Source organism: Uloborus diversus, unplaced genomic scaffold (assembly GCF_026930045.1).
Source record: "Uloborus diversus isolate 005 unplaced genomic scaffold, Udiv.v.3.1 scaffold_305, whole genome shotgun sequence".
NCBI lineage: Eukaryota > Metazoa > Arthropoda > Arachnida > Araneae > Uloboridae > Uloborus > Uloborus diversus.
The window spans coordinates 146,116-173,667 of record NW_026558467.1 but is presented as its reverse complement, the minus strand read 5'-3'; the positions used below and the strand labels follow the sequence as shown (position 1 = coordinate 173,667).

General features: G+C 32.2%; 1 protein-coding gene across 1 annotated transcript; it reads left to right on the top strand.

The window, feature by feature from the left end:
• Positions 1-7,091: 7,091 nt before the first annotated feature.
• Positions 7,092-10,364, top strand: LOC129233276 (uncharacterized protein K02A2.6-like). The gene has a single exon (XM_054867326.1). The coding sequence runs from the start codon at positions 7,092-7,094 to the stop codon at positions 10,362-10,364; it is 3,273 nt and encodes a 1,090-aa protein (XP_054723301.1).
• Positions 10,365-27,552: the final 17,188 nt, after the last annotated feature.

The following is a 27,552-nucleotide window of genomic DNA, read 5'->3' as shown; positions in this document are numbered from 1 at the left end:
AAATATGTCAAATACAACTAAATAAACATATTCTAAAAAACAAGAAAGAACTTTTCAAACAGTATAACAATAATTCAAGTTTTCAAAAATCAGAATAAATTCTCTCATATGGTTGCGCAGGGGACTAGACTCATAAAATTTCCGCAAATAATTATTGTTCTTCGCCGCTACCAGAAAAAAAAATCATCTGTGATTACACCTAGTGTTAAACCAGAGAAATCGAGGAGGACATAATTGAGCTCGGGGACAAAATATGTCTACTTTACCCAATAAGAATCATCTTTAGGTTTTTTTCTTTAAAAACCAGCTCATGCCGTCTTTTCGTGAGATCCACAATCACTATAACAGTGATCTCAACTACTTTATTTCTATTTGGACTTGGAGGGGGGATTTTTTTTTTATCATATCCATGATGAAGCAGAACCAATCTTAATTAAATTTTTATGTAAGCAAACAAAGCTGTAATCAACCTGCGATATTTTTATACGAAAACTGCCTCATTGGCTTCCCTTTTTTACATATCTTCAGCGCTTACAATAACTTAATTTTACTTTAATTTTAAAGAATAAAAAATAATTTATTCGTGCAGTTAAATATTTAAGGATTTTCTGCTGTCTAAACAGTTTTTCAAAAGAAAAATACGTAAATATTAAATTGAAATCAAATATTAAACGAAGATAAAAATTGGATACAAAATTGCTAGCCTCGAGCAGTGAAAAATGTGTAATTGCTAACTATTAAGTAATTGGCTACGACATATTTTAAAGAAATATCAGATCTCATTTAGAATAGCTAAAAGTTTGTAAATTAAATACCGGCAAAGCTTCGAAATATCTCTGATCATAAAATAATGTATTATGAAGTGATTGCTTTGTTAAATAGATTCTTAAAAGGAGTTCTGCACTACGTAACAAATTTAATTATGAATTGTAGATGACTTTCTTACAAGAAAAAATTAAAAATCGAAATTCAATTAATTTGATTTTCCTTTTATCTTATTTTATGTTTCCTATTGAATTATCAAACAGCGTTTATTCACCGTAGATAATTTTTCTTCGGAAAAAAATTGTTTCCAAAAAAAGTCTTTGCTTTAGTGTTAAATAAAGAAACGAGACTTGACTTTTAAAAAAACCCACAGGAGGAGTTTCTAAAGAGTTTGCTCTAAAATCCGAATGACTGTTTACAATTAATCCGTCTGCTCCGATGACTGGAAGGTTTTCAAATCCACCGACGGATGTAAACAACCACGTAACTACTATGATATCTTGATTTGAGGATGGCATGTCCAACATACTGACTAACCGGCTCTTTTACAAGAAAGCAGCGGTTTTCTGCTATAGTTCGGGCATAAAACATACCTGTCTCATTTTTTTCATTTATCCTTATAGTCATCGTGACCGTTTATGTAACGACCGAGTATAGAACTGTTGTTTTCACTTTCGGAAATAATTTTCAATTCCTTTCCAATTCTATATTTCTCCCCAGAAATTTTGTTTTGTCAATGACAAAGGAAGTATCGGATTCAGAAACCAAACCAACATTCTGATAACCACTAGATGCTGCGGCTGTGTTGGAAATCCAAGCCTCAAGCTCGATATATAGTGTAGAGGGTAACAAGAAATAACTTAGTTACACTTAATACATTATAATTTTAATGCTAATGAAAATATTAAGACAACTTCAAAATTAATATAAATACATTATTTCGTCTGATATATTTACAAATTTTCAAAATGGTCACCTTTAGCATTAATAAAGACATTTAAACGTGTCACAAACTTGCTTAAGGATTTCTTTAGGGCTGCAAAAGTTTTTTGAGGTTTAGCATACATCGTTGTCTCCAATACCTTCTTGCATTGTTGAACGGCGTAAACGACCCCAGTCTGATGGTTTGGGGTGGGATATGTGCTAGTGGGAAAATATCACTTGTTTTTGATGATCAAGGGATAAAGCTTAATCAAGAAAGATACCGAAAACGCATTTTGGAAGATGTTGTCTTACCTTGGTCGCAAAAATTCTTTGGAAACAAAAGATGGATCTTCCAACAAGTTTTGGGTTATATAGGCTATCTTATAGTAGTTATAAGATTACTACATTTTTCTTTTTAGCTGCATTTGATATATAGACATATTTTTAAACTCATTACAGCAATAGAAGTATGTAACAAGAAAGTAGAAACTGAATTCACTCTGATAAGTTTTAAGTTTGCGACCTTGAGCAGATAGCGTTAGGCGTTCCATATCATTTCGGTTTCACACAAGATCACGGTAGTTGAAGTCGTTTTCCGGCACGTCGAAATGCCCTGCCATCGGTTCCCGTAGCTTATTTTTGGATATTGAATGAATCTTACGAAAATATGTAGATATTGCATCATGAAATCGACTACTCAAAATCATAATTGGAGCATCTGTAAACTTTTTAAAAAAGTTGCCATTGTCATTGGTCTGCAACTCGATTATACAAAATACTGCTATTTTCTGTGCAAGTGGGACAGCAGGGCAAAACTTGAGCACATCAAAAAGAAATGGCCCGAAGGCAAACAAATATTGCACGTAAAAACAAAAATGCAAAGTGGTCATCTAATCGATAAAAAAAATATTTTCCCACCTTCACGCATAAAGTTGCTATCATTAAACATTTTTGTTAAGCAATAGATAAAAAAGTGCCTAGATATCAATATTTGCAGGTACAGTTCCTATCACTCACAAGGGGGACATTTTCATTGACCCACAAATTAGAAAACTTATAAAGGATCAAAATTTTGAAGCTTGTTTAAGTGATTTAAGAAAAGCAGAATGACTTGATTTTAAAAATGCTTTACAGACAGATCCCGACTTACGTGAGGGGTGCGTTCCAAGATCCCTCGCATAAATCGAAATTTCGCGTTGTGGAACAACGTATGTTTAGAGTTTTTTATAAACATATCCAATTATTTTAAACACTTGTAACAACCCCCCCCCCCCCCTTCCCATTGTTTCAACCCATTTCTTAATATATAACCGTAACTGACTTCTTACTGTATTTTAGAAAAAGTGTTATTATTTAACAAAAACTATGGTTATGAAGCACAAAATCAATGATCAATAAGAGAAAGAGACATGAAACAAAACAGTACGGTATTTACATTAAGTACATCACAGTATTATAACAGAATAGAACAGTAGCTATAGTAAACTTAATTATAATTTTAAAAAAGAAGAAAATGAGTTTACGCAATGCGATCAGATTCTTATCAGTCTTCTGACTATGCTCATCAAGAAATTCTTTAGAAGAAGAGGCCGAAGATGAAAGAGTGATGGTTCATCTTCGACATTTTTAGTATCATCCCGTTTTTTTTGTTTTTTTTTCGGTGGATCAGCCACATTTGTCAAAAAGGATGTTATCTTTGGTTACCTAAGTTTTTCCTTCTCTAAACCAAATTGAGTGTTGTAAGAAGCTATAGCAGACACAAGGTGTTTAGCGAAGGTAATGGAACGCATTATATTCTGATCTTGCGTCTCCGACAGATTTAGATTTCTCTTGCGTATGTGCTCATTTTGTTAAAGACTTCAGAATTTAGTTCAGGCAGCTATCTTTCAAGCTCATTATCTACGTTTTCTTCCTCACTTACAAATTTAACATATTCTGCTAGGTCAGTATCCTGAGAGAGTTTTGCTATGGCAGTCGATGAGCTCGTTTATATCCTCTTCCTTCATGTCGGAGAAGCCTTCTCCACCGAGGTGCGTCGCCAACGCCACTGAATTTTGAACTGTTTCATGGTAAATGTCTTCAGGAGCAAAGTCTTTACGATATCCAGTTGACGTTTCTTCCAACTTTCAATGGTTGTCTGTGTTTTCATGATTTCTAAAGATGTGCCTATGTTTTGAAGTACAGAGGCAATTGTGTACTGTTTCCAGTACTTTTTCAGGTTGAAATTTTCCACACTTTTCATTGCTTGCACAAGGTTTTGGAGACACTCCCTAGTATAAAGGGATTTAAATGCCTTAGTAATAACGCTTGGGAGCCATCCTAATTTATCAACGTTCATATGTAGAATGAAAATAAAACTAAGGAATTGGAGCGGTTATGTGTACGAGTGCACTAATTTAAAGCAAAGTGTGTGAACTTCCGTTTTCAATGATGCTAAAGGGACGAAAGTTCATTCACGAAACAAATATTTAGTGTTAATGAATCCATTCTGAGACTCCGTGACTCCTTTCCAAAAAAAAATCATATTGCACGCGATCAATTTGCGTTAGCAATAAAAAAAAATCATTTTTCATGAAAAACTCGCGTTATAGCCATTTTGTGTAAGTCGGATCGCGTGTAGCGGGATCCGACTTACAGTACAAACTTTTTGCAGTACAATTCTTAGGAAGTAATAGAAGTTTTAACTATGAAAAAGTAATTAAAGACCTGTAAAAAAAAATACAGAAAATTCAAATGCTCAATGTCATTGTTTTTTTTTTTTTTTTTGTTTTTTTTGTCATCTCATTTTTAGTTTTTTCTCCAAAAGTATAGGAGCAGTGAGCGACGAACATGGGAAGCGCTTCTTCCACCAGGATATTTCTGCAATTGAAGCGTGATACTAAGGACAGTCCACTTTTAATAAGCTCGGGATTACTGTTGGAATCTTATTAGAGAAGTTTATGGTATCCGCAGTATAAGGCATAGAGGCAGTATAAGGTATAAGAGAGTATTCTCAATTAAGGCATTTATAGCGACATAAAGTATTAATAATTTAAGATTTTTTTTTACAAATATCATTATTTTTTCTTGAAAATCTTTTTTTCTTATTCAACTTTTGAAACAATTCATATGTTTTGCTTTTTATATTAGTTTTAAGGCTTTGTAATTTTTTACATAAAATGGTTAATGACAAAAATATTGTATATATTTTGAAAAAATGTCATTTTATTGAGATTTTAAAAATTTTGGATTTTCTAAAAATCTGTGAGTCATGGAATATTTGTATTTTCATGTTCTTTTTCAACGCCCCCTAAAATATAAAAGTCAACATTTACTTACTTTTGGACAGAAACCTTGTTTACCACTGATCAATAATCATAATAATAACGGTTATAAAATAATAATAATAATGATAAAATAACAAATAATAACAATAATAGTGATAACAATAATAATAAAGAAAACTAATTTCGGCTCTTTGCTGTATCCCAATGATAGTTAAAAATTCTCCCGTTCATTTGATTCCCAAATTTACTAAAAAATTTATTTTTTCTTGTTTTTTTTTTTTTTTTTTGGATATTTAAATGTTTGCTACATAAATAACATAGTTGTATTAGATAATTCCTTCAAAAAAGAACAACATAACCAACATTTACATTAAAAAAAAAGAAATTAATGCACTTTTTTAATTTTGAAATGTACATTGTAGTAGTTTAAATTGAAGGATAAAAATATTTTGCATGAAAGAAATTTTCTTCGAAAAAAAGTGCGTCAGAAAGTTTCTTCGGATGAAAAGAAACTAAAGCATGGTGTATTGGTACTTTGTATCGATTCAATTTACGTTTTTAATTTTGAGTGCTTATCCTAGAGGGGATTTATCAAAACTAACTCAACGAAGTTCCTTCAAAACCTTCTTCTCAAGGTTTTAAATGTAAAGAAAAAATTCTCATCAATGTTTCTTTTATGCATCCCATTTCTTTGAGCATCAAAACAACATTACGCAAAAAAAGTTTGTATTTTGCTAATGAAAGTTCTTTTTTCCTTGAAATTTGGAAAGCATATTCAATATGAATTTTCCACCCGAGAATATCTCGAAAACAGAAAGAGGAAATGTAAATAAACTGAATACATAAATCAACATTATCAAAGACTGGTAGGAAAATGTTGTTTTGAAAATATGTAACTAGGAAAAGTTTCTGGGAAGAATGTATTACCCAGAGAACATGAAAGAAGATACAATAAATGAAGTTAAGAAAAAAATAGTTTCTTAAGTCTTCTCCAATTTTAAAATTGAAAAATATTTAAAATAATACTGGTACATTACGATGTGTACTGTGTGCACTTCAGTCATTAAAAAGATTAAGGTGAACACGTTACAATATCATCTCTTGAGCTCTCGCACTCTTTTTTTAATTCATTGCCTAAAACTTTGCATCGGAAACTCTTAACTTATAAGGGATGGAAAAACCTTTTCCTTGCATGCATGACACATTTGTATTCTCAGCAGTTTGCATGCAATGTGTGGAAAAGAAAATAGTTGCTCTTTTTTCCTTCTTAGACATTCAGATTTCATATATTTCACACACGTCACACTGTGATACACTTTTGTTATTATAAAAAAAATTAGGCAAACGGGTTACAATATTATATCTCGCTCTTGCCCACTCTTTTTTCAAACTCATTGCGACCTTACAACGAGAACTCTCTGGTTCAGGGAGAGGGGATAAATTATTTTGGTTTTTCACTTTTCCAAATTGTTGTTTTGATTTTGGTTTCTAATGGGACTGCCCTGTCACCATTCGCAGACCTAATAGATATTATTCTTTCATGTGGCACCACTAACGGTGGATACTTGCCTCTAGAAATCTAATGCCCAATGTCCCCACCAGATGGAGACACTTGGGCTCTTATGCTGCACCAGGAATCTTACTTTTCCAAGAGTATACGAAGACAAACGATTACTCAAAGAATCTCTTTCAAGCCGCATAATTATATGACATGAACGTAGTAACTTTTTTGCATCATGAAAATCCACCGACTAGAGCCAGGTTTGAACTTTCACCTCTGGGCGTAAGAGGCCAGAGCCTAACCAATGCACCACACTGCAGACGCAATCCAAAATCGTATTCTGTATAGAGTACACATACTTCACGTAATTTATTTCAATTGCTTTTTTTTCCCTTTCAAATAGCTGTAACATATTAGTGAAGTTATGAATGGCAACAGTTGGAGTTGTCAAATCTTAAGAACAAAGATGCTCGTGATAATAGTTCAGTTGTAATTCAGTTGTTAATATGGATGCCGATATTGGATTCAGTTTAAATAAAATTATTATTTTAAATCTTATTACTTTATAATTCCCTTGTGATTATAAGAAAACATAACATGGCGCAGTCGAAAGTTTGAACCACTTCAAAGAAACAATGGAATACTGCAGACCGCCAATGGGCCTGAGTTTCGTCGGAAATGTAGCGGATAATTGGCGAAAATTTAAACAACAGTTTTGCATTTATATGACGGCGGCCGGAAATGAAGAAAAGAAATCTGAAGTAAAAGTAGCCATGCTACTAAATGCAATTGGTGAAGAAGGCATAGAGATTTTTAATACCTTTGATTTGTCAGATGAAGACAAACAAGATTATGAAAAGGTTATTGAGGCGTTTGAGCTATATGCAACACCAAAAAAGAATGTGGTAGTTGAAAGGTTTATATTTAACAATCGAGTTCAAGGACAAGGTGAAAATTTTGAGTCCTTTTATACCGATTTAAGAAAATTAGTTAAGTCGTGCGAGTTTGGCGATCAAGTAGATAGTGTTGTTCGTGACCGCATAGTCCTAGGTATCGCACACAGAGGTTTGCAGGAAAGATTACTGCAAGAGGGTGAACTTTCACTATTCCGGGCTGCAGAACTTTGTCGATCTGCTGAATTGAGTAGGACACAAGCTCAAACAATTCAAGCTAAAAATGTTGATACAATGAAGCGATTTTCTCTGCGATCATCTAGAAATCAAGAGAAAGATTATAATACACAGCAAAGTTCAGCTGATGCTAGGCCTTCCAATAATGAATTCTCAAGTGAATCCGGTTGTGTGACTTTCCAGTGCAAGAAATGTAATCGTAAACATAAGAGGTCTGAATGTCCGGCTTATGGAAAACACTGCTATCGTTGTGGAAACCTTAACCATTTCTCTTCAGTTTGCAAGTCTCGAAATATTAGAGAAATTTCCTACTCAGAGCCAGAGAGTAGCACCAACGAGAGACAAGATAACAATACTGACATTTATGTAGAATCTGTTACTGTATGCCAAATAGGTAATGTGGATTATCTGCCAACTGAATGGACCAAAAACATTTGCATTTGTGATAAAGAAATAAGTTTTAAATTAGATACGGGTGCACAGATAAGTGTTTTACAGGAGGATATATTTTTATCGATAGGTAAAAATTTGAAGTATGATAAAACCAGTATTGTATTAGAGGCTTATGGGGGTCAGAGATTTAAGCCCTTGGGTGAGATAAAATTATTATGCTTTGTGGGTGATAAGCAAGCAATTATAGATTTTGTTATTGTTAATAATAGATCAAAACCATTACTTGGATTAGATGGGTGTATAAAACTAAACTTATTGAAAATTGTTGAGGATAATTTCAAGCGTTATGATAATTTGAATTGTGAAAAAATAATGTCATGTGATGTTAAACCAGTCAAATTGCACGAAGGGTTAAATAGTGCTAGTTATGGCAATGATGTCGAAGAGTTTATTCGAAGGAACTCAAATGTATTTGAAGGAGTGGGAAAATTTGGTAAATGCAGTATTAAATTAAAAGAAAATTATTCTCCAATAGCTCGTCCTCCACGACGAGTACCCACTTCATTGCGTCCGAAACTTGAAATGAAATTGATAGAATTGGAAAACCAAAATATTATTGAAAAAGTAGAGAATCCGCAAGATTGGGTTAGCAATCTAGTAATAATAGAAAAATCTGATGGTTCACTCAGATTATGTATGGATCCACAAGACTTAAATAGGGCTATCAAGAGGGATTACGCATTGATTCCAACAGTTGAAGAACTTGTTACTAAGTTATGTAATAAAACAGTATTTAGTGTTTTGGACCTAAAAGATGGATTTTTTCAAATGGAATTGGATACAAAAAGTAGTGATTTATGCACATTTAATACTCCATTTGGCTGTTACAAATTTTTGAGACTTCCTATGGGGTTATCATGCGCTCCAGAAATTTTTCAAAAAACAAATGAGAAGAATTTTGGGGACATTCCGGGAGTTTTAATTTATTTTGATGACCTGCTTATAGCAGGAGATTCTTTAGCTGAACACGATGCGATATTAGCTAAGGTAATCAAAAGAGCTCAAGAGCTAAATGTTAAATTCAATAAAAACAAAATTCAGTACAGAGTTTCAAAAGTCAAGTATTTAGGTTATGTTTTCGGGTTAGAAGGCATGAAACCAGACCCAGACTATGTAAAAGCTGTAGTTGATATGCCCGAACCCACTAATAAAAAAGAACTTCAGAGAATACTAGGAATGATCAATTACTTAAGGCAATTTATACCACAAGTATCAACGCTGACAGCACCTTTAAGGGAGTTATTAAAGCAGGATACTAATTGGCAATGGTTTCCAGCACATGCAGCAGCTTTAAGTAAGTTAAAGGAAAAAATTGTTAGCGCTCCTGTTCTGAGTATTTTTGATAGCTCCAAATCCATTGTAATACAAGCTGATAGTTCAAAAGATGGTTTGGGTTGCTGTTTATTACAAGAGGGACGTCCAGTCGCGTTTGCATCTAGAAGTTTAACAAACGCAGAAAAAGGATATGCTCAAATCGAGAAAGAATTTTTGAGCATTGTATTTGCAACAAATAAATTCCATTATCTGATTTATGGGAGACCTGTGGAAGTTCTTACTGACCATAAACCGTTAGTATCTATAATGAGTAAAAATGTTGCACATGTCATGTCACCTAGATTGCAGCGCATGAAGATAAAATTACTTAGATACCAATTAAATTTAAAATATCTGCCAGGGAAAAATATGTATATTGCTGATTTGTTATCAAGATCATTTCTATCAGAGCCAGTTGCAGATGATAGTGAAATGACAGAACTAGTTCACTGTTTAAAGAAATATGTACAAGTTAGTCCTGATAAGCAGAAAGAATTTGTTGCTGCTACACTAAATGATGAAGGATTGTCTCATGTCCTGAGATTTTGGGTCGAAGGATGGCCTGAAAGCAAAGTCCAAGTTCCAGATGAGGCTCGTGATTATTTTAAATGTAGAAATGAAATCTGTGTAGATGGGGGTTTAATATTTATGAATGACAGAGTTATTGTTCCAAAATGTCTCAGAAATGAAATGTTAAATGTGATTCACACTGCACATTGTGGAATTGAAAAAGCAAAAGCAAGAGCCAGACAAGTGATTTTTTGGCCAGGAATCAACAAAGATATTGAAGTTATGATTTCAAAATGTGAAAACTGTGATATGTATAAATCTAAAAATGTCAAAGAGCCTCTTTTGAGTCACGAAGTTCCAAACTTGCCATATGAAAAAATAGGAATGGACATATGTGAGTATGGGGGTGTAAATTACTTAGTTGTGGGATGCTATTTTTCAAAATGGTTAGACATAATAAGATTGAGTAACAAAACTGCTAATGAAATAATCCAAAATTAAAAGAACTGTTTTCAACTCATGGTATACCGCAGAAAGTTATCTGTGATAATATGCCGTTTGCAAGTTTGAAAATGGAGGAGTTTTCCAGAAAATGGGGCTTTGAAATCATTACTAGCAGTCCCCACTACCCAAAATCAAATGGATTTGCAGAAAAAATGGTAGGAATAGCTAAAAATATTATTCGTAAATCTGGAGCAGATAACATCCAAGTAGCTCTGTTAGAGCACAGAAATACTCCAATCACTGGAACAAACACATCACCCGCTCAACTATTAATGAGTCGATGTCTTCGTACTAGATTGCCAACAAAACTCTCCTTCTTGAAGCCGAAAATAGCAACAAATTGCAAAGAGAAATTTGAAGCTATAAGAAAGAAAACGCAGTACTATTACAATATGAATGCTAGGCACAGACCAGACTTTGCTGAAGGAGAAAATGTTCTTATAAGAGTGGGTAGTCACTGGGAAAAGGCACAAATTGTAAAAAAACATTGTTCACCTAGGTCATATTTAGTTAAGACAGAAAATGGTAGAATACTCAGAAGGAATTCTTATCATTTAAGAAAATGTAAAAATTCAATGCAAACTACTTATGACCCCAACTCTGACAATATTAGTATTCCGTCTGTTTTAAATCCTCCAAACACAATAATAAATCAAAATAGACAAAACGTAGCTCAAGGACCAATTAACAATACGAACTATGTTACTCGTAGTGGGAGGGTAGTTAGGCGACCTTCCTACTTGAGGGACTATGTCTGATCTGAAAAGGGAGGTGTAACATATTAGTGAAGTTATGAATGGCAACAGTTGGAGTTGTCAAATCTTAAGAACAAAGATGCTCGTGATAATAGTTCAGTTGTAATTCAGTTGTTAATATGGATGCCGATATTGGATTCAGTTTAAATAAAATTATTATTTTAAATCTTATTACTTTATAATTCCCTTGTGATTATAAGAAAACATAACAATAGCATTTAGATTTCATAGATACAATGAACGGCGTTTTTATAATCGCTGTTACATGTGCATTATATAAAATATGTAAAGGAGAATAGTTATGGTAGATATTGTTCAAATCACAACTTGACTTAAAATGTTAGTTTAAAACAATTACAACGACTCTCCCATTGTAGATTTTTAAAAAATATATTAAACACTATTGAATTCTTTTAAACTAAGCACAGGCCGCAGTCTTTTAAGTACCCTATTTTAGGATTTTTAACTAGTGTTAACTATATTGTGAAAAGAATCACAAATGTTTTAAAAATTGAGTAACAGTTAACCTTTTCTTTTTCTTTTCTTTTTTTTTCTAAAACCCATGACGATCTGTTTCGATTTCGTATCACATGTCATCAGATATGTCTTTAACTAATCATATCATAAATTTTCAGCTGCATTCAGAAATCGTTTTTGTTGCCCCGCCCCCCTCCCGTCCAAATAAAGCTTGATTAGAAAATCAAGGTCTAAAGAAGTAGATGATGAAGATGCTTGTGATGTTGTGGCTGTAAAATTAAAACACAATCTGAAAAAATTAATCATTTATTTAATGAAGAAGATGACTATTGTGATTCTCTTCGATTTTTAAATTTCTATACAGAATTGATACCAAAGCGGAATAGTTAAGTTATAATTCCATTGTGTTACATAAAAATCAATTTGATTTAAAAGCTAAAACATCGCTGAAGGGTTGTTCGGGACACTGGTGAAAGATAAATAATATTAAACCAAGATTTCAATATTTCTTTAAAGAACCCTAGTAGCACAAAAATATACAACGACGTAGGACCGACATAGATCGACGTTTTGAATCCCGATTGATAACGGATACAGTTTTTAAAATATAGAACTATGTCGAAGTATATTTTTTTCACTGGCTTTATATAAAAAGTGGTTTTTACTTCTTGTTTCGATTTTTTTTAAATAGTTAGCCATAATTAAAAGCGTTTATTTCGTAATTTTCTTATAAATATGCAATTTAGGAGAAAAATAGAAAAATTTTGCGAACGTCGAAAAAAGTCGTTTAATGTCGAAAGAAAATATTGTGACACCGACATATTTCGACATCAATCTATAAAATAATCCCCATATGGTTTTCTAAACATAGTTCTGTACCAAAATATGTTTTTATTTCGACATTTTATAAAAATTTCATATTTAAGCTGTTTTAAATCAAATGAGGAAAATAAATATACTTTTGCTTTGGTATATTTTCATTGGCAGATTATTAAAAGAAAAAAAAAAAAAACTTTGAAGCTGCAGATATCGAAACAATCTTTAAAATAAATGCCTCGAAGTTTTTACTGCTTATTTTTACGTTTGAAATCAATATGTCATTTTATTATACGAAAATATAGCGATATTCTTATTTGTATAGAAATCAGTAGTAAAATAGAAAAAATTGCAAACATCGAAAAACGTTTTTTGACCAATTTCGACGTGAATCTGTATAACTTTAACCAAGACCACTTCCGGAACCGGATGTCACATGATCATGATGACGCTACTTTCAGTCTGTAAGTATTTGTATGGCGGCAAACGGCACGGCAACTTTGAAAGAAACAACGCCATTGATAAGTTGGATTCAGCATATTGAAACATCATTTTGCACTACAATTTAAGTAAGTAACATTACAAGCAAAGTTACAAAATATAAAATATTATGATTCTGTAGTTTTTGGCTGATTTTTGTATTATTTACAACGCTATTTCTTCTTATTGTGAGTTGAGTATTTGGAATGTGTGTTGAACTTAAGTTGATCTTATTCCATGTTATTTTTATTTTCCAGCTTTTAAAAATTGAGGTAGCATTCCCCCCCCCCCCCAATAATTTCAGTTCTTTTCTTACCCCTTCAAATTTTAATTTATACACTTGCTTTCATATTTGTTTTATTGTTTATGGCAGAGAATTATATTTATTTAGTAATGTTTGCATAAGATTTGTTAGCAAATAATGTACAAATAACATTATTTCCTATGCATTTAAGATGGTTTTATATTCCAAACTATTTTGGTCCTGTAAGTTTTTTTGAAGTACTTTGTTCAAATGCATTTTCTTGATTAGCATTTTAAGATGCAAATAATTTTTGCAGACTTCCCCTTTCTACTTAGGATTAGGAATTAGTTTCTCAGTTTCATTTTAATCCAATGCATTTTATATTGATCTGGGATGGATGAAATAACTTTATTGGTACACTTCGACAAGGGTCCCTTTTTACTAAATGAGGAAAAGGATTTCACTATTATTGGGGAAAAAAAAGGAGTTGTTTTTCTGGTCTAAAATGCATTGTGTCAGTGTTTCAATTCAAATATTAGATATCTATTCAAAGTGTGTTTACCTTTGCTGCTCAAAATTTTGTTTTTGTATTTCAGTGCAAGGGATTTTAGGTTTTGGACACTAAAAAATGTTTCTAGTTTCACTTATTTTGTGTATGAAATTAGTTCATTTTGTTGTTAATAGTGCAAAATGTTCAGCGTTCAAAATTATGGCTAGTCCACTGGTCCCAGACCAGTGAAACCTGCATCAGACCACAAAAAAAAAAAAAAAAATCGGTGGTCCTCGGTACCACCAGCGCCTGGCAATTTATGATCACACTTTGCTAGAAAAAATTCAAAAGCATAAGCCTGGTTGATGCCTGAACTAATTATTAGCCAAACCATTCATTAACTTTTTTTTTTTCAAATCGCTGTACAAGTACATAATTTATATGAATCATCCACATTTTATTCAGCATTTGAAACTAAGTAAAAATGGCAAAATTAAATTATCAAATTTTTGGTAGCCCATTTTAAGGGTTGATTAATGAAATTAGTTTTCAGACATAACACCTGGCTGTTTAAAATTTAAATGTTTATGGCCCTACAAAATTTTTTGAATGTAGTGCTTTATTTAATGTTAAATCAATTAGCTAAAAATAAGAAAGTTATATTTAAAACTAGTGGTACCCGGACGGCTTTGCACGTCGTAGAAAATTAAAAGGTCATTTGGTTCGCCTGTATATTTACAAATGATGGATGATGAATTCCTCGTCAATTTGCTATGTTAATTTGCTCGACCCTTGGCACATATCGTTGGCATTTGTTTGTCCATGTTATGATAATTTGCTTGGTAAAATGTTCCTAAAATTGGAATAGAAAAAGAACAAAATCGAATTTTGAAAAAATCGCTTTGAGGTGTTCGCCGAATTACATGGAAATCGGCCAAATGGTCTAGGCGCTATACGCGTAATAGACAGAGATCCAAATACAGACTTTCAGTTTCATTATTAGTAAAGATTACTTAATGAATGCAATCCTAAAGCGTAAATAATTTTACGCACAGACATATTTATTGGTTAAATTTAAAGCGGACCAATGATGTCTGTAGACTTGTACATTTTCATGTTGACTTGTACGAAGGACCAGTAGGATTTTTACTGATTCCTAACTTTGATGTTTGTCTAATTTATGTAAAGTACCTACCCCCTTTTGTGTGTGTGTGTTTAGTTTATGGATAGTTCTGTTGTTTGCATTCATTTTTCTTTTTCTATTACAGATTTGTTACCTAGTTAGTGTTTGAAAAATCTGCAGGAAAGTTAGTTTTGGGATATACTCAACAAGCAATAATGTTGCTGCAGACCCGGACAAAAATGGTAAGAAATCATATTATAGAAAATGTACAGTAGACTCTGCCTTATATGATTGGGGTCAATGTTATCAATCCTTTATTGCTATTATCAAAATCCCTCAGTCCCAATTTTCTCTATTCATTTGCATGTTCAAATAATCTTTTTTTGTTATCATTTTTTAATGTTATCAGTTTTCAAACTCGATTCTTAACTATCAATGAACTATTTAAAAGAATCATCTTGTATTTAAGTGTGCCAGTGTTTGTATGTTTTAGAATTCTCCCTATTAGAGACGAGCACTTTGGCTGAGTGCTGCATACTCGACCTGTCACTACTTGGCCGAATACTGAATATCAAATATACTTTAAGAACCACAGACAAACACATGATGAATTTTGAACTCATTGGAACTGTAGTATAGACCTCCATGTCCACATAAGTTTTTAAAACAAAACTTCATCTGAAATTTAATTATTCATCATTTAAAAACTTTTGCTTGTGTCAAAAATTTTACAAAAATGTTATTTTTTAAAATTAGAAGAAAGCAAATAAATAAAAGGTATGATTAACCAAGTTGGAATTAAAACAAATTATATCAACCTATTATTATAGTTCTAGTTGCCAAACATAAATAATTTTTTAAAGCAAATAAAGTGTTAAAACACAAATGTGCAGAAATCCTGCAGACCTGTGCTTCTACGTTGCAAGGAAGGTCTCTTTCTGTAGTGCATAAAGTGAGCTAATGAATGTAAATACATACAAAAATAATGTACTACAAAAATATCCGACTTTTGTCGGATATTTTTAACACATAAGCTCACATTTTGTGGATTGAAAAAGATATTCCTTGTAATGCCAAAACATGTGTCTGCAGTGTTCCTGCACATTTCTGCTTTTAACGTTTTATTTGCTTAAAAAAATGATTTATTTGCTTTTATTTTTAAATCGAAGGTATTTTTATATAAATTTTGTTTGTACCAAAAATCTATTTAATAATATAAAAATTTCATATTTTCTATAATTGCCTTTTTTGTCTCATTTTTAATAAATAAGTTTTATTAACTTTTTGTTGACATTAAAATAAAGATTTACTTCATTGAAGTATAACAAACTTCATTATTCTCAAAATTTAAATTTGAATTTTAAATAATTGCACTATATTATCTGCTTGGACTTTTTTTATTAACTGTAAACTCTATCTTGAACCAATATTCGATTTTTTTTTTTTTTTTTTTTTTTACAACTACTCGGTATTAGCCGAGTATCTGAGCAAAATTTGGCCGAGTACCAAGCAGTTACAGAGTACTCGGTACCCCTCAACTCCCTATTTATTCTAAGGAAAGGAGGATTGTACCAAGGAGTAGATTGTTCACACAAATCTAGCAATTTGTAGAGATATGCACACTTGAGGTGGTCTTTCTTATAGTAATTTGTAGGACTCGACTGATGAATCAGCGCCGATGGTTCAACAATTTAGCCATCGGCATCGGCTGCCGATGCTAACTTGCAGGAAACATCGGCTCATCGGCCTTAAAAACATCAAAAAGCCTATGGAATTGGCCGATGTTTTTGAAAAAAAGGACCTTTATTTTTTAATACAAATTAAAGGGAGTTATTGTTTTCAAACAAAATTGTTTACTTAAATTTCAGTATGAATTTCTATTTTAGTCACCCCTGAAAAAGTTTTTAATACTGCATTCAGGTACTAAACAAGTTAATTATTGCGTTGTTTCTTGCGGCTGGATGTACGTATATATCTTTTATAAGTCATAACTCAAAAATGGTAAGTTGTAGAAGTTTAAATTTTCGCATGTGGGATATGCGCACGTTACAGTTGTGCACTTCCCTTTTTATTTTCGATCGGGTGTTATAAAAAGCCTATTAACTGATTTTTTGTGGTTATTAATTACTTATTTCAATGCAAAACTAATATAGCGTCTCAGACTGACGATCATTTGGTGATATATTGCAGAATTGGAGATCATGGAAACAAATATGACATGGCGAAACCGGTTTTGTTTCCTTTTGTTAAATTACCGTCGGTTCAATGGGAATCTTTCATTTTTCGATGTTTGTAATATGAATTACAGTAATGCAGTAATTTCTGTATTGCTTCGGCGGAGCTACAAGTTTGGGGCCCGTCGAAATACATTTTAGGGCCCTATTTCTCTATCACAGAAGTCATAAAACATTTATCATAAGCATTTTTGTAACTCCTACGGTGCCCCTATGGTTATGGGGCCTCTCGCGCAATTGCAACATTTGCTATATTTTAAATCTGCCACTGCACGTCAAAACAAACTCGGGTGCAAGCTTTCAAACGTTTTTTTTGCTCAATGTTTATGATTATTTTGAACTCTATTTTTTACGACTATTTTTTGTATTTCCGAGAACACTTGCGTGCCCCTCCTCCCACTCCCTCAATTTCTGAAATTAAACTCTAGTTGTAGTTCTGAGTAATTTAAAACTAACACTATTCATAAAATTAGAGATTTTTTTTCAAGCTTTATCTATTGTTTAGGAAGAATTTAGAGCACTAATGTAAGAAATTGATTAAAGACGTTTTGAATGGTGACATAATTCGGAAAACAAAGGGACTTATGAATTTTTTCTTCGGAAATGCTGGAGTAGATTCAGAAACTCTTCCGAGGCGTTGGTGGTAGCGGTTCTGTTCTAAAAAAAAATTAAGCAGAAGTTAGGGGCCGAAGTTTAACGTGAGTTACTCCAAAATCAGAGTGACCCCCTCTAACCCACCCTCGTCGTTTCAAGCATTTTTTAAATATTTAGCGATTATTTATTTTGGTCAAGAAAAGTCATTTTGTTTATTTCTTATACTTGTTTCACCTATATTTTGTAATGCGCCATCTTTTTTACATCATTAGTAGCGATCGATTTTTTTTTTTCTGTTGTAAGTAACTATTTTTATGTATTTTTATAAAATCAATGAATAAGTTATTTTCATTTTCAGCATATGTTTAACAATATGTTATAGAAAAGTTTCAAGGATTTTCTGTTATGCAATTTTTTAAATTTCAGAAAATTATTGTTAAATTGAAGACAAGAAATTAATGATTAAACATTTACATTTCAAAACTTGCGAATATTCTTTTTTTAGTTCATACTTTTGATGTATAATACATCCTATAACTGTAAAATTTTTTGCATTTAAGTCGATTATTTCACTAATATTTTGAACATTTTCTTTTGTACACATGCATAAATGTCAAAAAATTTGGTTTATGGCTGGGAAAAATAACATGCATACAAATTGAAATTTTTAATGAAGAATTTAATTTCTACATTATTAGATTAAAATCAGTTGTATAAATACATATATATTTATACTTGAATGTTCACGTTGAATAAATATATTAAATAGTCAAAAAAAAAAAAAAAAAAAACATAATTTTGACACATTTTATTCTGTCATATTTTCTCGGAAAATAATTTTGGACACAAAGGTTTTGAACAGGGCATTATAAAGCTTGCCAACCCCACTTTCATTTGCACATGTATAAACATAGGGAAATTTGATTACTTTATCAAAAAAATAAATAATTAATGCATACAAATTAAAATTTTAATCAAGAATTTAACTTCTATTTAATTAGATTAAAATCAGCTGCATAAATAAGTTGAATGTTCACATTGAATAAATGTTCAGTATAAAACATTTCTTTGATACATTTTATTTTGTTTTTGATGTTTTGTCACAAACTAAAATTTTTCTATAAATATAGTTTTGGACAGGACGGTAAAAACCAGGGTTTTTACCGTAGTGTCCGAAACCTTGCCAAGCCTGCAGAGAAGCCTAAAAAACGTACGTACCTAAAACTTTTCACACCATTTGGTTGGACCTTTTGACTCTATTTTCACCTCCATAAAAAGGGGATATGAACGGGAACCCCCTTTAGAGACACAAGGAATGGTGCAATCTTTTGAGCACCTTTTTTTGTATCTGGGCGCTTGAATCTCATTTGAAACCATTCTGCAATTTGGTATTTGAAATCTTTGCTAAGTTTAGTCGTGATAATTATTACGTTTTGCTACTTCACTAGAGCATTCTTTTTTCTCTAATTTTGACTCATTTAAAAAATTTCAATTGTTATTCTACTAAGACTTTTTTTCGTTACATATTTACACTTATTTTTAGTGATCATGACTAATTTTTAGAACAGTATTTTATTATGATTATGACCTTGTTATGTCGAAAACTCTGCCTATATATATATATTTTACTGTTCCTTCGATTTCGTGACACCAAGAGCGTACTGTATTTATCAATTTATTACTGTCTGAAACGTGTATATTTCTCAACGACAAGAGAAATTAGGTGGATTACATACTTGCCAACTTTTACGGATTATCCGTAAAATTTACGGATATTCTCAGAATTTTACTGATTACGGATTGATATGATGTTTTTACGGAAATCTAATCTTAAATGCGCAATCAAAGAAGGGGGGAAGGGAATTCTATCGCTTATCTCCAACGGCGACGATCTGCATCGTGTGTGTCATGCGCTGCATCCCGACGTCACGGAATAGGCGCGGCTAACGGCTGGCAGCAGCTTGTGATTGGTTTGAATTGCAGACCGTACAGCCGGTTCCCTATACAGGCAAGACAAGAAATGTTTTCTCCCATTGGGAAAAAAAAAAAACTTCTACTTCTGACTTTCCGACCGCGTGTTGGTTCGTTGTGTGTTGTTTGTTATTTTTGATCTTTTACTAATATATGGAAAATTCTACATAATTTGTTACTATCAAGAACATGAGTGCTAAATCGGGTAAAAGTTACCATCAGAGTTTTAAGGGAGAGTATAGTAAAGAATTTCTGTCGATTAAAAAATCGAATAAAGGTGAAAAATTTGCCTTTTGCGATGTATGCAGAAGTGATTTCAACATTGCACATGGAGGAAGAAATGATGTATTTCGACATGTTAATGGTCCAAAGCACAAAGAAAATGTTAAGTGCTCGGAAAACATGCCCAAACTAACTTCATTCCTGAAAAATTCGAGTGATCTACTACCAGAAGTTACGCGTGCGGAGCTTTTATTTACATCGTTTTTGGTCGAGCATAATGTTCCATTAAATGCAGCGAGTCATGCTGGTCCTCTTTTTCGGCAAATGTTTCCTAAATGTGAAATTGCGAAACGCTATGGCTGTGCAAAAACCAAAACAACTGCGATTGTGCAAGAAATGGCACGTGACAGAAGTTCCGAAATCGTGGAAATTCTAAAGAAAGAACCCTTTTCTGCCGCTTGTGACGGGAGTCATGAATCAGACTTCAAACTATATCCTATTGTAGTGACTTTTTTTAATTCCACTTTGGGGCAGATTGAAAACACATTGTTGTCATTGCCAAATTTAGTAGGACATTCAACTGGAGAAAATATCAGTTCCCTGATTATAGCAGAATTTCAAAAGTTTGAAATTCCTCTTGAACATTGCGTTTCATTCGGCGCAGATAATGCCAATGTCATGCAAGGGGAGAAGCTTGGTGTCATTTCTTTTTTAAAGAAAAAGAATGAAAATATCATTTCTGCTAGATGTTGCTGCCATTTAATAAATCTGGCTTCAGAGAAAGGTGCAGAATCTTTGCCAGTAAATGTTGATGAAGTTCTTATTGACATTTACTATTACATGAAGAGAAGTGCTAACCGCAAAGAAGGACTTCAGCAGTTTCAAGAACTTTATAATAAGGATGCTCAGAAAATACTTAAGCATGTATGTACACGGTGGCTTTCTCTTGGGCGAAGTTTGACCCGTGTTGTGAACCAATGGGAGCCACTGACAAGTTTTTTTAAAGAGGTAGTAAATTCAAAATCTTGCAGTTTGTCCTCATCCATGTCTTTTTACAAAATACCCAAACTTGCTGAAAAAAAAAGGGAGCCTGAAAAAAAAATGGAGCCTGAAAAAAAGAGCATGAAAAAAAAGTTTTAAAGGAAGAGGAAAGAGTAAGTAAGAAGAAACTGAATGATTCTTTGAAAAATAAGGAACACAAAAAGAAATCTATCAAAAGAAAAAATGAATCTTCAGAGATGAAGCCAAAAAAGAAAAAGAAGACGGGATTAAATACAGTTTTGACAAGAGAAGAAAAAATTTTCTTGTTTTTATCATCAGATTTAAACAAGGCATATTGTTTGTTCCTTTTAAGCATCATACCCATATTTGAAAAAACCAATGTTCTTTTACAATCATCTTCGCCACAAATACATCGACTTAGAGGGCTTTTGCTGGATCTTCTAAAAGAGCTTCTCTCAAAATTTCTAAGACCATCAGGAATTAAAGGAAAGTGTTTGACTGACGTAAATTTTCACAATCCATCCTGTCATAAAGATAAGGAGAATTTGGTGATTGGTACTGCAACATCAAATATTGTTTCAAAGCTATCACAGGAAGAGCAAAACTTATTTTATGCTGCCGCTGTTAAGTACCTAGTGACAGCCTGTGATTATATAGTGAAGAAATTTCCGATTAAAAGCAAGGTTCTTGAGAATGCTGAAGTTGCAAACTTGAAAAATATTGAAAATGCAAGTTTTAATTCTATTAAATATTTTATAGATTTGTTTCCATGTTTTTTAAAAGTTGATAGCAATGAATGTCAAGACAAAAAGATAGATGAGTTGGAAATTGAATTCTCTCAGCTTCAGCTTGAAGATACCTCATTCATTACTGAAACTCATGATCGAATTGATGCACAGTGGGCTGAAGTGAGTAAAATCAGAGGTGCTGATGGTCATATGAAATTTGCAAAGATATCCAAAATAATGCTTAACATCTTGCTCATTCCCCATTCAAATGCTGAGTGTGAAAGAATCTTCAGCTTAGTCCGAAAAAATCGAACTGAATGCCGATCTCTCATGTCTAACCAGACATTGGAAAGTTTATTAATTTTAAAAACAAAAAATGTAAAACCTTGTTTCGAGCAGAAGTTTAGTGAAGAAATGTTAAAGAAAGCTAAAAAAGCTACATCAGCTTCACTTACATCTTCAGCAGTCTCCTGTTCTGACGAATGAATGTTTTGCTATTTATTAATTTATTTATGTTTCCTCATTTTCAGTTTATTAAGTTTTTATGAGCAATTTTGGAACATATCACTATTTGTTTATTGTGTATATAAGTTGAAGTTGAATGAAACTACTTATAATCGTCTTGCCTTGTGGTTTGTAATGTCGTTGTACAGCTTGTAAACAATTAAATCCCTGTTTTCCCCATGCATAATTGGTGTCTTTTAATAACTCTTACTTTCAAAGAACTTCACAAAAAATAAATGAGTAACTAAAATAATCATAAAAGTAACTAAAAAATATATAAAATTGAAAGAGAATGTTTAAAACAATCTAGAAGAAAAACATGTTTAAAAGGTTTTTGCATTCTGCAGAAAGTGCACTGTACATAAATGAAAAGTATGTCAATCGAAAAAAGAATCATTTGACATCAAAATAAAAATTTTTGGTGGTAAGTATTACAAAAAGCTATTCTAGTTATCCATTTATTACCACTTATTTAACATGTGTTTAGTTGGACAATGAAACTTTTTTGGTATTGTATTTTTTATCACTTAACTCTTTGCATGAATTTTTTTTTATTTTTTTATCATAATAAAATTCATGCTAGGGAAAATATTTTAACAAAATTCTTGAATAAAAATATGATGCATAATAGTGTTGGACATTTCCACTATCATACAAAGGTAAAACTTATGTATTTAACACAGATTAAAATTGCTTCATTATTGTTTCGAGGAGGTATGTTGTTCACGGAAAAGTTTTACTGATGCCAATTTTCAAAAGTTGGCAAGTATGGGATTAGAAGAGTTATTTTGATGGAAAATGAATGTTTCCTCTCCTATTGATAGCGAAAATTATTGTTTTACATTTTTACGTCAATAGCTGTTCTTAGCTTATATCTAGATATCTAGTCTGTTCAAAATTTTTCTCAACAAAAATGTTAACAAAAGCTAATCAATATTATATAATTATTGGGGGAAATTATTCGATTAAGTGGGGATCTTTAACATTGCGTCTGTGGAGAAATATTTGGTTCCAAGAGGTTTAGAGGTTTTATTCATATAAGCTGGGTATTCATTCAACTGTTTCCTGATTAAGCAGGGCTGACAGTATTTTCTAGGTTTTCACCACAGTTTCTACCTGCAAAAAACCTAGTTTTTTTCCATGTCCTGGTAAAAAACTAAACCCTGCTATATGTGTTGAAATTGAGAGTTCTATTCGGGAGGTTCGACTCCAAAACTCCTTGGCTGCGCCATTCATACTATTTCAAAGAAAAGTGCATTTTTTGCAATTTTAACATTACATTACTGGTACAATCAACATGACTAATTCAATTCTCCCCTGTGACTGTCTAAAAACAGATTGTTCTTACTCAGTATACAGTCGATTGATTGTATGTTATCGATAAGTAGGAAAAATAATTCTCCATGTCTTTTCCATAATCTATCACAAAATAGCCAAAAATTGATGGTTTATTATTTTGTACAGTAAAAAATGTTTAATGTTTTTAATTCTTATGTTTTTTAGCTGGTGCTCCCTATGCTATTTCAATACGTGAAAACAAGATTTGGTTAACTATTCTGAAGACTTCATGTGTGGAAAGGATTGAGTGCTGCGAACAATCCCAATTCTCCATGGTGAATGGATGATTAGATTGTGTTGCTCCGGTCTTTACCTTAGTGTGTTTAATTGACTTCATATATTTACAGCTGATGCAGTGTTTCCTGTATATACTATGTAAACCAGTTCTATTTAATTCATTTTTAATAAATATTTTAAGAAATAGTTTTGTTTCTACTCTTTATTTTGGCAAGATATTGTATTTTGCTACGAGAAGTCTTTAACTCTTGAATAACAACTTTATTCCCAAAAACTGAAAAACTACTAAGTAATTTCATGCCTTGCATAAAAGAAAATCTAAGAGCCTCAACCTGCATTCCTCTGTTACTGCTTTTAAAAATTACTACTAAAAAGTATTGCTGAAAAAGTACAATTTCAGTTTGTAGTCTCATGCTTAGAAGAAACATAAGTATACTCTTATTTTTCTGTTCTTTCTACTGTTTTTACTGATGTGGTTATTGTTTTATTGAAGATGTCATTTATAGGTATAGTATGGTGATTTATGCATAATAAGTAAAATATATTTAATGATTATTTTATATTTATTGGAATTTGAAGGTTGACTGTTTTTTTACTGTAAGAAAGCTTTATTTTTACTACTTTTTATTTACTGACAAAAAAATATGTTAAGCAGAAATTATTTCTGAAATTTTTGCTGTATTATACTGCAAAATGCAAAAGCCATCGTATTTACAAAACGTGAAAGATTTTAACCGTCTTATTTAATCCTAGTTTATTAATTATTATTTATTAAATTTCAATTTACTTGTTTTTTCATTTAAGAATTTTAGAAAAAGGGCAATTTTCTTTCAATATTGAGTTGAAAAGTTTATTTTCTCCTTTTTTTAAAGGGTTTTTTCTTAATATTTCATTGTACTTTAAGTACGTAAATAGAAAGCACGGTTTCACTTTAATAAAATCGGGAAAATGCTTAAGCTTCATGTATCTTGAACACAAATGCATCTGATGTATGAAATTGCATGCTTGTGCCGAGCAATAGTACAAAACCTTCTCACTTAATAAAATCAACCGCTATTATGATGAATATGTTTTGAAAGAAGTGTAAAAACTCTTTATTTATAAATTATTGTATCTAAAAAAAATGACATATTGTCGCCTTATAGCAATTGGGGTGACGATACAGAACCGTTACTCCTGAATGTTCAAGGCCGATATTCGTGAATGTAACGGAAGTGGCAAGTTTTTACGTAGTTCGACGTCGGTGAAAATATAGTTCTATGTAGTTTTTGAAACTTTTTCTACGTCGATCGGTTTTTAGAACCGTTATTTCTGAATATTCGGCACCGTTATTCCTGAATGTTCAGGGCCGATATTTGTGAACATAACGGAAGTGGCAAGTTTTTACGTAGTTCGACGTCGGTAAAAATATAGATCTATGTAGTTTCTGAAAATTTTTCTACGTCGATCGGTTTTAGAACCGTTATTTCTGAATATTCAGGACCGTTATTCCTGAATGTTCAGGGCCGATATTCGTGAACGTAACGGAAGTGGCAAGTTTTTAAGTAGTTCGACGTCGGTGAAAATATAGTTCTATATTGGTTTTGAAAGTTTTTCTACGTCGTTCGGTTTTTTGTGCTACTAGGGAAAGACAAAGAATAAAGGCAGTTTCTCTGATAAAGGGTGTTTCTTTTTTAGAGGTAGATAACTTTAGGTTCAAATAAAACACAGTTAAATGTTGTTAATTGCCATGAATGTTGCTTTATTCGAAAGATGATTCTTTGCCATTTTTATTTAAATATGATTTCTGGCATATGACCACCTCGGCTGGCTCGGAGAAAGTCCAATTGGAAATTCCAATTTTCTCACTTTTTGCAGCAATAGAGGCCGTATGTCAGTAATACGGTGGCGAATGTTCTCTTTCAAGGCGTCAATCGTCTGTGACTTATCGGTACAGACCAGAGACTCCACATAGCCCCACAAAATGTAGTCCAACGGTGTTAAATCGCATGATCTTGCAGGCCAATTCACGGGTCATTTAAGCGGAATTATTCGTTCATTGAATGCTTCTTGTAATAAATCAATTCTGACACGCGCTGACTGGCATGTTGCACCGACTTGTTGTCTATTCATGATGATGAAATGGCAAACCGAACTGAACACAAAACAAGTGACAGCTATCCAAATGGCACACATATCAAACAGTGCCGCCAGTTAAAGTTCTATACCTCTAAAATTAACACCCTTTAAGTTGTATCTTAGTGTGGGCCCATTTTCCCAAATCGTTTTAAAGCTACTATGTCTAAGTCATTACTACCTTAATTTGTAATCCTCATATAATAGCCAATGATAGAGTGACGCTCCTGACGTCATCAACAATGAAACTCTCGCCAAGGCATGATAATTTGATAATATGCTTTGGTAATGTTAAGCATGCAGGGATCATGCTTTATTGTGACAAGGCTGAACTCGATCCGGCAACTTAACTGTTTTACTGGTAAGACTGTCTCATTTCAGGGGAATGAAGAAACGGAAAAGTGGTCAACGAACGCAATCTACTAGAGTTTAGGGTTAATCCACTGGAGGAAGTTAGGGTTAGATTTTTTTTTTCAACTATCATAATATCACCAAAGAAGCCCTTCATATCTTGATGGAGGATTTTCCAGTTTTTAAGAGTAATAATATATAATAATATATAAATTGGCAGTAAAATTAACAAAGTGCATGTGAACTTTTATTCTCCTTTTTGTCCCACTAACACTCTTTGCTTCTTCCTCTGACTCCTTATTCCTCCATTTTGAATTCTAGAATTGTAGCAATTACTTTTTAAAATGTCCTTATCTAAAATCATTTTTTCATACAAAATGAAAAGGACAAAAAGCAAGGAAATGTAATTTAATTTTATATTGTTTTTACGCCTTTGTGTAAAAACGCTTTTTTGATGATATCCACTGCAACTTAACCCGAGAAATGTCAAATATCACTCTAAATTTTAGCAGAAAACTAATAGGATGAGACTGCAAAAGAATAAAATTTCCTACAAAATGAGACAAGAACCCGCTTTTTAGGGCGAATGGTTTTACTTATATTGTAGAAAAATCTCGCTGTTTTCCTTAACTACACCCTGTTTTAGGCACGAGTTAGTACTATACGCTTAAGCTAAAGCTTTGAAAGCTACATAAAGCCAAAACTAAATTTCTATTCAATAAATTGTTGCTCATCCATACAGTTCAAAATTTTTAAAATCCCCAGTACAACTTAACGATTCTGCGGGAAACTAATATAGAGTGGCTCCCAAAACTATTCGTACACTTTGAAATTTTGCAGTAAAACAAAATTAACGCGAAACTGAATTCGAATATGAAGTCCATTATTTTTTCACATCATTCCTATGTCATTATAAATTAAACCCTGTAGTTTTTTCAAAATACTGACGGATCTTCTTTTTAAAATGGGTCAAAAAACGAAGAGACAGAGAAATAATACGCCACAAAAGTCATCGTATGCTGAAATATTTTCGAATAAATTCATGATTAAAATTATCATGTCGTTTTTTTTATCAGTTTTGCATTGTGTTCACCTTAAAAGTCATTTGGCTTTAATTTTTTGTTTATTTATTCCTTAATATTGTGCTTATTACTTTAAAATGGCTAGTATTCGTAAAAAACCAAACACCATTCGAACTTTGAATTTTTTCCTCACATTAGTGGCAAATTGGTTTGAAATTTCTCTAAATTAGATAATTTATTCTATTCCATAGTAAAAAACTTGATAAAATGCTTTAAAGAAAATAATCAGACCGAAAATAAAGTAAGAAAAGGTCAACTAGCAAAGTTGACAAAGCGTGATCGGATATTTACAGTTAATAAATTTATAAAAAATACACAATTGAGTGCTGTAAAAGTTTCTGCAGAGTTAAATGAAAATTTTTACATTTAATTTTCACCTAAAATTGTTCGCCAAGTTCTCTGACTAGCTGGATTAAATAGGA

Excerpts from the sequence above, each read along its gene's own strand:
- LOC129233276 (XM_054867326.1), top strand. The coding sequence starts at position 7,092 with ATGGAATACTGCAGACCGCCAATGGGCCTGAGTTTCGTCGGAAATGTA.